The 12500-nt window shown below is 46.1% G+C and overlaps 1 protein-coding gene across 4 annotated transcripts in view; it reads right to left on the reverse strand.

Moving 5' to 3' along the window:
- LOC105894926 (MAM domain-containing glycosylphosphatidylinositol anchor protein 1) overlaps positions 1 to 12500 on the reverse strand; it is a 225005-nt gene that overhangs the window by 153581 nt on the left and 58924 nt on the right. For all 4 annotated transcript variants that reach the window (XM_031579812.2, XM_031579814.2, XM_031579811.2 and 1 more), the window contains one exon: positions 1308 to 1482. In XM_031579812.2, the coding sequence (XP_031435672.1) occupies positions 1308 to 1482 (175 nt within the window). The remainder of the gene's footprint in view (positions 1 to 1307; positions 1483 to 12500) is intronic.

Below are 12500 nucleotides of genomic sequence, written 5' to 3' on the forward strand. Positions count from 1 at the left end.
AGAAAACGTGTTGACACGTCGCAATGTGTGTGTGTGTGTGTGTGTGTGTGTGTGTGTGTGAGACAGAGGGAGAAATGTACCATGTGCCATGTGAACTGAGCCAGAACATTGTGTGTGTGGAGTGTGAAGGGAAGATGGTGTGGCTGAACAGTGGCTGGAGGAAGACTTCAGACGATGAAGCAAATCACTCAGGCTCTCGTCTCCTCACTGCTCACTGGCACAAAAGAACCTAATCTTAAAAAGAAGCAAAAAATCTCTCCATGTGCTGTATATTGTGCTCTTACAAAAGCGCAATTTCTTAAAAGTCCAGTAAAAAAAAAAAAAAAACAAACACCTTGGTTCTTGTGAAAGTGGCGGGTGACTGTATTGGGTATGAAGGGCAAATGAGTGTGTTTGGGTATGAGAAGGGGGCAAATGAGTGTGTTTGGGAAATGAGAAGGGGGCAAATGGGAGATATGTTAGTAAGGTTAGTGAGGAAGTGGGCAGGTCTGGGGGTATGGCTTCAGGGTGAGGGGGCAGAGAGTAAAGAACAGGGAGATGGTCACTGCTGTGTGTCTCTGGTATGGCAGGTGGAGGGTGGGAGATGGAGGAGGAGGAGGAGGAGGAGATAGGTGCAGCTCCAGAGAGGGGTGATGGAGGAGAGGGAGAGGGATGGTGCTCCAGAAAGGGGTGATGAGGAGGAGGAGAGGGGTGATGGAGGAGAGGGAGAGGGGTGGTGGAGGAGAGGGAGAGGGGTGGTGCTCCACAGAGGGGTGTCCAGGGCTGGGCTGAGACCTCTGGCCTGACCCCTGGCTCAGCGGGACAGTGGGACAGCAGCGGGGGGCGACTCTACGCTAGAGGGGTTTCCCCACACCTGAGGGGTCTCCCCACACCTGAGAAGGCCTTCTGGGCCGACACTCTCATGCTTGATCCTCCCACTCCACACATCCAAACTCTCCAGGAGTATCAGCTCCACAAATACCCACCCCGGAAAATTCCAGAACGTTACCTAGTTTCTCATAGATAGGCCTTGTAATTTTAGTAGTTTTCATCAACCTACTATATATATATATATATATATATATATATATTTAAAACACTGATATTAAGACGACTCAACTATAAGTACATTCTCTTCCCTTACCAAATCTCTATGCCTACAATAATCAACCAGTATACTTTAAACCCTAAGGATACTCCCGGAGAGCTCATTCCTCTTTTTTTTTAACTTTTTTTTCTCTCTCTGTCGTGTTGCCGTGCTATCCTGCCCTGCTGTTGGAATGAGGCAAGTGGGAAGTGGGTGGATCTCAGCAGCCCCTGTCACTTACACTGCACGTCTACACGGATGGACTTGATGGCAGCCACCCCGATGCCGTTCTCCGCCTTGCAGTAGTAGCGGCCGCCCTGCATGCGGGTGATGTTCGTGATACGCAGCGTCTCGTTGAAGATGAACGTCTCCTGGAACTTCTCCGAGGCGCTGCCGGCCGTCTTGGTCCACCGCACCTGAGGGGGAGGACGAGACAGACATTCATGTTTAGTTGAACCTCACGACTTTCATAATGCTTTTCATTTTCGAAAACATGAAATATAACGGCCTGTGTTAAGAAAGGTTTGTAAAAATCAGTAATACTGTTAAAAGGGGAAATAAATGATAATGTTTTTAAAAGAAAAAGTTAAAAAGTTAATTTAAAATGAAACATTGATGCCTGATAGATATTGCACTGGAATTTGTGGAAAAAAGGGAAACATCTTCAGACATCACCTTTAACCTTTATATCTGCGCTATTCAGTTGACCCTCTTAACCTTTCAACTGTCTAGTCTCACGTAGATCACACTGAAACCCCTTGGAACTGAACAAATCAATTATCGGAAAAGAATGTTCCCCATGGTCCTACACACAGGCAGAGACGATCATCAGTCTTTTTCCCGATTGCCAAAGTCATGTGTGAGTGGGAGTGGGAGGCGAGGCACACACACACACATACGCACACACACATGTTTATCTCCAGGGGTCACCCCTGCCAGAGGCGTTGGCTGGCTGGGCAAGCGTCACGAGCGGCTTGGCGCGAGTTACATGGTAGGAAGTCTAGGACGCGATCCGCGACGGATTAGCGAATTAGCCGAACCTGAGTCTACACGGTTTCTCTATTTATTCAGCTGTGTTTGCTGGAGGATTTGGGAGACAGCTGCCTGGCATTGATCTGATAGGGAAGGTGAGACGCTAATCACTGCATGGCAATGGCCACTGACTCCACTCCATGAACGCACTATCAGCCGAATCAACAAGCAACATCATATACGCACTTAACAGAGATGACTTAGAAGAGGAATATGCTGGTGCGTGTGTGTCTATGTTTGTATGTGTGCGTGGGTGCGTGTGTGTGTGTCTATGTTTATATGAGTGCATGGGTGCCTGCGTGTGGGTATGTGTGTGGGTCTTCTCTGCTCATGTAGTCTGTATAGTTTCTAATCAGAATCTCAGATTTTTGTTTAATTTGAATCCAAAGCAGTCATGAGTTACACTGATATCGTCTATGTTTGTTTTCCTCCATCCAATTTCCCTCGGGATTAATAAAGTATCCATCCATCCAGCACTTTGCATATACCATGAAATACCCTATACAATAAGCTTGAGTTCAAAACAACTGAGTTTTGATTTGCTATTCACTAGTCGTACACTTTCATAACTGAAATCCCGTGGTAGATTTCAAGCACAGGAGATTACACACAGTAAGAAACCCACTACAGCTTCTGAAGTAATAGATGTGTTATAAATACTTTATAATGCCGTTATACTGGCAGCTGCTTCCTCACGTTCACAGTTCAGAGGTCAGTTAGGTGACTCAGTAGATGATCATGGCATTATGGATGGTAAATAAAGAGCCATATATAATCATATTTAGACACAGTGATTTTAGCGTGTCTCTACCAGTGGAAAGCTCTGCCGAATACAACAACCAAGGCTTACAGCAGGGACCAGCAGGAGAAACACAGAGGTTTTCTTTGCTCTCTCTAAGCACAGTCAGAAGAAAAACAAGAATAATATGCTGAGAGATGGCAAAGGGAGCAGAGGAGGAGAGAGAGAGAGAGAAAGAGAGAAAGAGAGAGAGAGAGGGAAAGAGAGAGTGAGAGAAAGAGAGAGAGAGGGAGAAAGAGAGAGAGGAAGAGAGTGAGAGAAAGAGAGAAAGAGAGAGAGAGGGAAAGAGAGAGTGAGAGAAAGAGAGAGAGGGAGAGAGAGAGAGTGAGAGAAAGAGAGAAAGAGAGAAAGATACAGAGCAAACAGATGAAAGGCTGCAGTGTCTGGTGTCATCTGCTTCTGTGTAAATATTATTCCCAGCAATCTCTCCGGATGAACCTCTCACACTCTCTCTCTCTCTCTCTCTCTCTCTCTCTTTCTCTCTCTTTCATTCCTTCACTCCATCCGTCCATCCCTCTCTTTCTATATTTTCAATCCTGTTTTTTATTTTCTCCTCACACTTCATTCACACTCGCAGGGAAAGAAAGCGAGCAAGCTCCACTTCAACTGGCCTCATCAGAATTTTTGGTTCTGATCTCCCTGTCGGATCTGCGCGAGTCGACTCCGCTTCACTGTGGGGGAAACAACCCACGAAATCTGTGAGAGAGTGTGTGTGTGTGTGTGTGTGTGTGTGTGTGTGTGTGTGTGTGTGTGTGTGTGTGTGTGTGTGTGTGTGTGTGTGTGTGTAGAGAGGCATGGGGGAAGGAGGGAGAGGAGAAAGAGACGTGCATCTCGCGCTGCTGCTTTCATCGTGCCAACTATAAAGCCTAACCGGCCCACAAAAGCAGCCCAGCACCCCCAGAGAAGCGCTGCAAAGGGCTCAGACAATTTGCATTCAACAGGCACCGCCCTGTGATGGAGCCGCCGGCCGCTGGAGAATTGCCTCCACCCCTCCTCCTCCTCCTCCACCTCCTCCTCCTCCTCCTCCTATGTTTCCAGACAGCCCCCTCTGCACGGCTAATACAATGAAGGTAATTTAACATATTGGGACACACAGCGTGTTGTCTTGTTTGCTTGTTATATTACGACATAAAAAAAAAAGCTTCCGCACGCTGTCAGACTCCAAGCCTAAATGGGATCCAGCAGGAAAGATGCCGTGGCACCGATCACACCAAAAAAAGGCAAAAAGACGCTTTCTGGGGAAATATAATGTGTTATAACCGCTCTAATTACAGCACATTTATTCCCTGGAACAGAATTGCTGGAGGAAAACAATAGTCCTTGGTGCCAGCTACATTATCTCGCTAACCCACCCCACCCACTGTCGCCATATGCTAACACAATCAGAGCTGCGAAAATGACCTCCTATCTAAGGATGGGATCACATAAACTGTATTGAGCTGGGGGAAGTGAGCGCTCATTATGTTTATCAGTTATGGATCACTGCCATCTCGGGCAAAGGCAGAGCACAACTTCAGAGCGAAAACAAGACAAAGTTTCACTGCACATGCAGATAGAGAAAGAGAGAGAGAGAGATACACAGATAGAGAAAGAGAGAGAGAGAGAGAGAGAGAGGTAGACAATTAAAGATGGAGAGAGAGACAAAGATAAAGAGACTGTCGGTAGACGAAGGGTAGACCCTAGACCAGACCTGGGCAAAGTGCGGCCCAAGGGCAATTTGCGGCCCGTTGGCTGTCCCTGTGCGGCCCGCGGAGGTCAATTGTAAATTAGGAATCAAACGTAAATACCTGTACTTATTATACGGCTCTTCAGAATGTTCCAAAAAGTTTCCGTTGATTTGAATGGGCCATCCCAACGTTTGCAGGTCTGTAATTTCTTTATATTCACTGCTGCGAAAAATGTATGACTGGTGTCATTGGCAACGGGTTTTGTGCTTTTAATTCACATCTTTCATATCATTCCGCAACGCAAGTAGTCCGGTCATTTCACGTAACTGAAAGTCATTGAAACTTGAAGTCAGAAGGTGGGTTGCTTCGCATTTGCGTGAAGAACTAAACGGCAACAAAATCATTAAAAAGAGGTATTTTGGAGAAATGTCTTCTATTATTTTGGCAAGTAACCGTATAATAAGCTGGATATTTTTTTATTTCCGTAGGCCTACATTCGTGCGTGTGGGCGTGCCTGCGACCATTTGCGCTGATAAATATTTATATTACTATTAATTTGTATACTTATTGAGCTGGGGGAAGTGAGCGCTCATTATGTTTATCAGTTATGGATCACTGCCATCTCGGGCAAAGGCAGAGCACAACTTCAGAGCGAAAACACAAAAGACAAAGTTTCACTGCACATGCAGATAGAGAAAGAGAGAGAGATACACAGATAGAGAAAGAGAGAGAGAGAGAGAGAGAGAAGAGAGAGGGAGACAATTAAAGATGGAGAGAGAGACAAAGATAAAGAGACTGTCGGTAGACGAAGGGTAGACCCTAGACGATTGGCCTACCGGATGTAATTCTAAAATGTTTGATTGGTTAAGATTAGTTACCAGGCAGGAACGAAAAACACCATTGGCTAATACCAGGACCTTTACTTTTTCGCTGAGCTACACTTGTCGTTTGCCTGACTTTTAATGTGGTGTCACGTTTAACGCTGCTGTTCAACATTAATAGCAACTGAATTACACTTGTGTTAGGTGTAATCTGTAGCGATAAATAACATAAACATCAATAACGTGAGTGATTGATAAAGGATATATGTTACACATCACAAACACACATAATCGATGTTTTTTTTTGTGTGAAAGTTATTTAATTGGTCAGCTTAAAGTACAGTTTCTTACGTGAGCTAACTACCTATCGTAACGGTGTTAATTATCGGACGGCGTGTGTTATCGGCAAACGTTCACATTGTCATGTTAATCCATTAGTAAACTGAAGAATTTACATCCGGTAGGCTGATCGACTAGGGTCTACGCTTCGTCTACCCACAGAGACATCAACAAAAAAAGAAAAAAGTAAATAAAAACTTCGAGGATGGACAACAATGGTAGCGAAACAATGAAGAAATAGGTGCAAAAAGTGACTGATGACCTCTGTCAGGGTTGGGACCTTAACAAGCTGCCGGCTGGGCCGAGCGTGTGTTGAGCTTTTAGTGTCTCTGTCCATCATGTTCAGCAGGGGTTTCAATCAGCGCGGTGGTTTATGGGGGAGCCTGACCTCCACAAACGCTCCTGGAGCAAACATGGAGGGCCCCAGTCCCACTGCACATCCCTCTCAGCTGTCGGGGCTCTAGCTCTCTGGACAGCGGCGACTCCGGGAGGACAGGAGCAGACGAGCGTGTGGTCGCGGACCACTACACTTTGTGCAGGAACAGAGACATCGGTGTCCCTGACAAAGACCCTGACAAAGAGCTCATGGACCCTCTTTCTCTCTGTCTTTCCCCCTCTCTCTGTCTTTCTCTCTCTCTTTCCCCCTCTCTCTGTCTTTCTCTTTGTCTTTCTCTCTCTCTCTGACTTTCTCTCTCTCTTTTTTTAACTCCCTTTGTTTCTCCCACTTCCACCTTTTCGGTCTGTCCTTGTCTCCCTTTCTCTTTTCCATTATCGGTCTGTTTCCCTCTCTCTCTTTGTCTCTCTCACTCCCTTTCCCTCCCTCTCTCTATCTCTATCTCTCTATTTCTCTCTCTCTCTCTCTCTCTCACTCCCTTTCCCTCCCTTCCTCTCTCTCTCTCTCTCTCTCTCTCTCTGTCTGCCACCCTCCCCTCCTCTCCTCTTCTCCAATCTCTCTCTCCTTAGCCCTGGCCACCGCTGGGGAGAGGCAGCCTGTGTCGCAGTGACATGGAGCGATAAGTCACTGTCAGCGAGCTCCTACTGAGGAGCGGAGCGGGGCGCTGGCGGGGCGTTCGGCGGAGGCGCTGGCGGGGTGTTCGGCGGGGGCAGCACTGGGGCTGGGCTGGCTGGGCTGGCTGGCTGGCTGGCTGGGGGACAGTGACAGACACGACGCCACATTCCCAGGGCACAGATCTGAGGTCTTCTCCCTCCCTGACTCACTGCCAGGCTGCTGAGGAGAGGAGACGCGTCCTGACACACAGTGTGCCAGGTCTTCACATGGAGCGGATTCACTGACAGTTGATTCTCTTACACACACACACACACACACACACACACACACACACACACACACACACGAACACTCACACACACATGCACACACATACACACGCACATACACAAATGCACACACACACACACACATGCGCGCACACGCACATTCACACATATACACACACACAGACACAAACACACACACACATACACAAATGCACATACACACACACACACACACACACACGTACATACACACACACACACACGCACATATCCACACGCTCGCGCACACGCACGCACACACACACACACACACACACACACACACATGCACGTACACACACACGCACGCACGCACATACACACACACACACACACACATACACACACACATACGCACACACACACACGGAAGGTCACGACTGAAACGGAGACCAGTGGCAATATGAATGGAAGTTACACACAGAGAAACGGCATGCCTCCTTAAAGGGTCCTATGGCTAATCATAATAACTCAAACACATGGGAGAGTGTGTGTACAAACACGCACACACACACACACACACACACACACACACACACACACACACACACATAGACTAATATAATATGAACACATAGACACGCTCTCTCTACTCACAAACTCACACCGAAATGATACGAAAATAAAAAATGCCAAACTATCGCAGATGAACACATCTATTATTTTGCCTTTCCTGAGCTGCCGCAGGGGACAGCCTGAAATAGATGACACCACTTTGCCATGGGCACACGTTTTAGGTCAGGCAGCAGGCACAGGTACTAGTGGAGTCAAGGGCATACGTGTTCTCCATGTCAGCGAATCAGCACAGACCTCACAGGGGGGTTTGGGGACTCCAAACAAAGCAAAATAAACACACACACACACAAAAAACATATTTTTTACACACACACACACACACACACACACACCACACACACACACACTAATGCAGAGCTGTAGACCTGAGAGACTTTCTGGGGAACAATTTGTCCCTGCCATAATTTCTTCAAACAACTGCCAGTAGAACACAAAAAGAGTTTGCTTGTATGTGTGTGTATGTGTATGTGTATGTGTATGTGTATGTGTGTGTGTGTGTGTGTGTGTGTGTGTGTGTGTGTGTGTGTGTGTGTGTGTGTGTGTGTGTGTGTGTGTGTGTGTGTGTGTGCGTGCGTGTGTGCGTGTGTGCGTGTGTATGTGTGTGTGTGTGTGTGTGTGTGTGTGTGTGTAAGTGTGTATGTGTGTGTATGTATATGTGTATGTGAAACAAGAAAAGAAGACAACAATGAAAAGATGGGGAATTGCAATCCCCTGCCAGGTAAAGTGACTCATTTTCTAACCTAAGTGATGGTGTTAAGAGTAGCACCACTAACATCATAGGGATCCACTTAAAACACCTCCACCTCGTGTTCTCGATACAATCAAAGGGCTCCGCCACTCACTAACACTAACTGCAGGAGTGTGCAGGAAAGCCCGACTCCTCTCCGCCTGCCTGCTCCATTTAAGACCATCAAGGAGCCGGGGCTGATTGGAGTTAGAGACCTAATCCCTTTATCAACACGGAGTGTTTAGGCACAAGGACCTGGCAGTGGCACAGCTGCACACGTGAGGAGAAGTGACGACGGAAAGAGCTGGATGGGGAAGTGGGGGCGTTTGTGTGTTTGTGTGTACATATGTGCACCTGTGTGTGTGTGTTGGGAGGGGTGGGGGGGGGGCAGGGGGGTTTGTGTGTACATATGTGCATCTGTGTGTATGTATGTTGGGGGGGGGGGGGTTGTGTGTACATATGTGCATCTGTGTGTGTGTGTGTGTGTTGGGGAGGGGGGGTGTTTGTGTGTGTGTGTGTGTGTTGGGGAGGGGGGTGTTTGTGTGTGTGTGTGTGTTTAGCAGTCTTGCGAGGGTTAGTTGTGATTGGTGCAGTCAAAGGGGACCGAATGTGCAGCAGAAATTCTCAATTCTCTTGTGGTTCAAATTTAGGGTTTTTTGTTCAATTTCCTGTGATTCTACCGAGATCTTGTGAGGGTTTGTTGTGATTGTTGCAGCCAAAAGTAACTGAACTGTGAAATGTCTTTGCAGGTGTGCAGGTGTGCATGTGTATTTGTCCATGTTTGCGTGTGTGATTGTACAACTCTTGTGCGTGCACGTGTGTGTGTGTGTATGTATATATAATCTCAGTCTACTGGCACTGAGGGTGTGTGTGTGTGTGTGTGTGTGTGTGTGTGTGTGTGTGTGTGTGTCTGTGTGTGTGTGTTCAGAACAAAGAGACTGATAGGTACTAGATAGTACAACTTAGAGTCAGAAACCGCCTGGAGGACACCACAGAAGGCCATACAAAAAATGAAAAAGAAGTCCTTCAGTAACAATTCCAAACACTGCATCATAAAAAAAGAATGAGAAATAACAGCAGTAAGCTTAAAATAAGCCATTAAACCATTTTCATGATCCATCTCCAGGCGAAAAGACAAATTTGTCAAAAGATTAAAGCGGGGAAGACAAGCATTAGGCAATAAATGTCTCTTTGTGACGCTTCAGCTGAATCGGCTTCATTCAAAGGCAGGCTAATTTGTAATGGCAGTTATGGGATGGGAGGACAGGAAAAGATGACTGTGGCGGGAGAGAAAGAGCGATTACACAGAGGGAGGAGTGGAGGGAGGGATGGAGGGAGGGATGAAGGGAGGGATGAAGGGAGGGGGGGGACCGTAAGGAACCTCTGACAGGAGATGGAGATCCAATATATTTTGGTGTGGTGCGGTGGGGGTGGGGGGCCGCAGTAGAGATGCTGAACTGGTGTCATTTTTTCCGCTGTCTCATCCAGATTTCTCTATTCCCCTATCGGAGGTAATCTGAGGCGGCGAGCAGCGCCAGCTTTAAACTGAGTAAGGGCTCTGTTCTCGGCCTTGGCTAAATGTGTTTTTGATCGGTCGAAAGCAGGGGTTATATTTTAAGTAGAAAGGAACCAGAGAGAGAGAGCGACAGTGTTACTGTCAGTCGGCGCTTCGGGGCTTAGTAGTGTCACATGGCGTTTCGTGCGACAACACAAAGGGTTATCGGTGGTTGAGCCTGGATCCAGACATCCCATAATTATAAATGAGACAAACAAATGAGAAAGGAATTTATTGAGCATGACTGATGGGAGAGCCAGACAACAGATAGCAAAAGATTACATCATTAAATCATTATCGCTCGCACTTCAATTACTTTTTTTTTTTCTTAAGATCACACTCTGGATTAAAAGCGTCAAATCAATCAACTTCACTCTAAAGAGATATTCATTTAATGCAGGCAAAATGCCAGTCCCTGTATAAACAGCAGGGCTGTGCATAAATATGCTGCTTGTCGACAGACTAATTATTATTAGCCAGGTTAGTCATGAAAGAAGCCACCTGAAACACCTGGGTTCTGTATCTGCTGTGAGGATGTTAGGGTTAAGGTTAGAACATGGCTAGGGCCAAACATGTGCCCTATCTTCAATCCAAAACAATCACAAACAACTACTATTACCATACACTACTACAATACATAAATACTAGGGGTGTAAAAAATAACCGATACGTATCGATATCCGTTTTTTTTTAGCTTGCAAGATACGACTACATCGATGCGTGAAGTCCCGTATCGGTATTAAAATGACATGAACCGGTCTTTGCCCGATTTAAAAGTTATGAATCGGTTCACAAGCGTTTGTCTCTCCGTTTTTTTGCTACGCAAAACACAAAACACTCACTGACCTGTTGCATTTGAGCTCAGTCAGAACAATGACAGCCTGTCATTGGCCAAAGCGCGCATAGCATAAACCAATCAGGCTGTATTCTCACAAATAACGGCAAGACCTGAGAATGACAGATTACAACTAGCTACGCTAGTCATTTCAATGGCCAATGCTATGCTAGCTACCCTATCCATTTCAATGGCCTATGCTATGCTAGCTACTTTAGCCAAGGAAGATAAATCGTTGTTGATTGCGTGTTTCTACAGACATCCTCGGATTTAAATAATTATAATAATAATAAATAGGAGAATATTTGTATCATTAACAATTATGTTTAACATTTATAGTCATGATTCCAAGACCGAGCCATCGTGATGTCCTAACATAAATGAAAGCACTATATTGCCGGCATAGTCGCCCCATAATGCCGTGCGGCGGGCGCATACTTTTCTCTATGTGATGCACTAGCTCAACGATGTTCCCTAACAATGTTCCTTACTGTTCTAATTGCATGTCGTTGTTCTGTGTTGGGACGGAGTTTATACAGGTGTGTGACGGTAGCACAGTCTGTTCGTGATAACTTGTACCAGGGCATAAAGCCCGTGTCATTTTGACATTGTGTTGTTTTTAGTGTTTAATAAAAAGCCATAACAAATATTCCGCACTTCCGTGATTTGTTACAATATGAACACTGCAAATGGCAGAGAATAAATAAATAAGCACTATATGAACACTGCAAATGGCAGTGAATAAATAATTAAGCACTAAACTCAATCGCGTGGATATAGACATAGTGGAATAGAATGGACACATCTACATTCTGCAACAGTAGGCTACCTCCACCTCTTCCTTGGTGAAATTAGGTCTGGGTTTACAGGTGCTTGCTTTGATATGATTTTGATCAGTCTCTGAAGTTGCTTTCGCGTTGCCTGTGGAGTGTGCACATGTTGCAAAAGCATGCTCTTATAGGGAGCTGGCGGGGCGTTCAGGTGCATGAGAAAGCGCTTTCAATTAAGAACACATTTCCAGGCATTCATGAATCCAGCGGAGATCTTTTCTGAGGTTGGTAAGAAGATATTTAATAAGACACTTAAGAAAATGTTCGAGAATGAGGTCCATTGTTTCCTCACAACTCAGTGTTTTCAATTATTGAACTGCATCGAATCGCATCGAATCGCATCGCATCGAATCGTATCGAATCGTACTGAATCGTTTTTATCAACATGCATCTTTTCTTGTATCGTATCGTGCATACGAATCGGATCGGCTTTGTCATGAGAGATTTACACCCCTAATAAATACTACATCTCTTTTCCTAACTTCCTCTTTCAATCGCTTTCCTTGTGATCCCTCCAAGTCTCTCGTCACTCATCTCTATGTCACAGGTCCACTAACCATGAAGGAGGAAGGGGGGACTCGGCCCACATGCCTGCTACTAACGATACAACAATAGTAGAATACTACGATACAATACTACACTACTACTGGAGCACACTCCCACAGGAGCAGTGGTGTTGGTGGTGTCACAGCAGCGGAGTGGAGCGGAGCAGAGCAGAGCGCTGGGGCCGTGCTGAAAGGCCGTCAGCCATCAGTGTTGTTTGTGCACTGTAATGATGACTGGGGCCTCTTGTTGTGAGCACGGCTGAGCGGGTGGAATTCAATCTGGAGGGGGTCGGGGGGGGGGGGGGGTGATGTCAGAGCTGACCATCACAGAAAGAGAGAACGCTGAGAGACCGGAATTGGAGAAGAGAACAACGGGACGATGGCAGAAAAA

This window comes from Clupea harengus, chromosome 14, assembly GCF_900700415.2.
Source record: "Clupea harengus chromosome 14, Ch_v2.0.2, whole genome shotgun sequence".
Lineage (NCBI taxonomy): Eukaryota > Metazoa > Chordata > Actinopteri > Clupeiformes > Clupeidae > Clupea > Clupea harengus.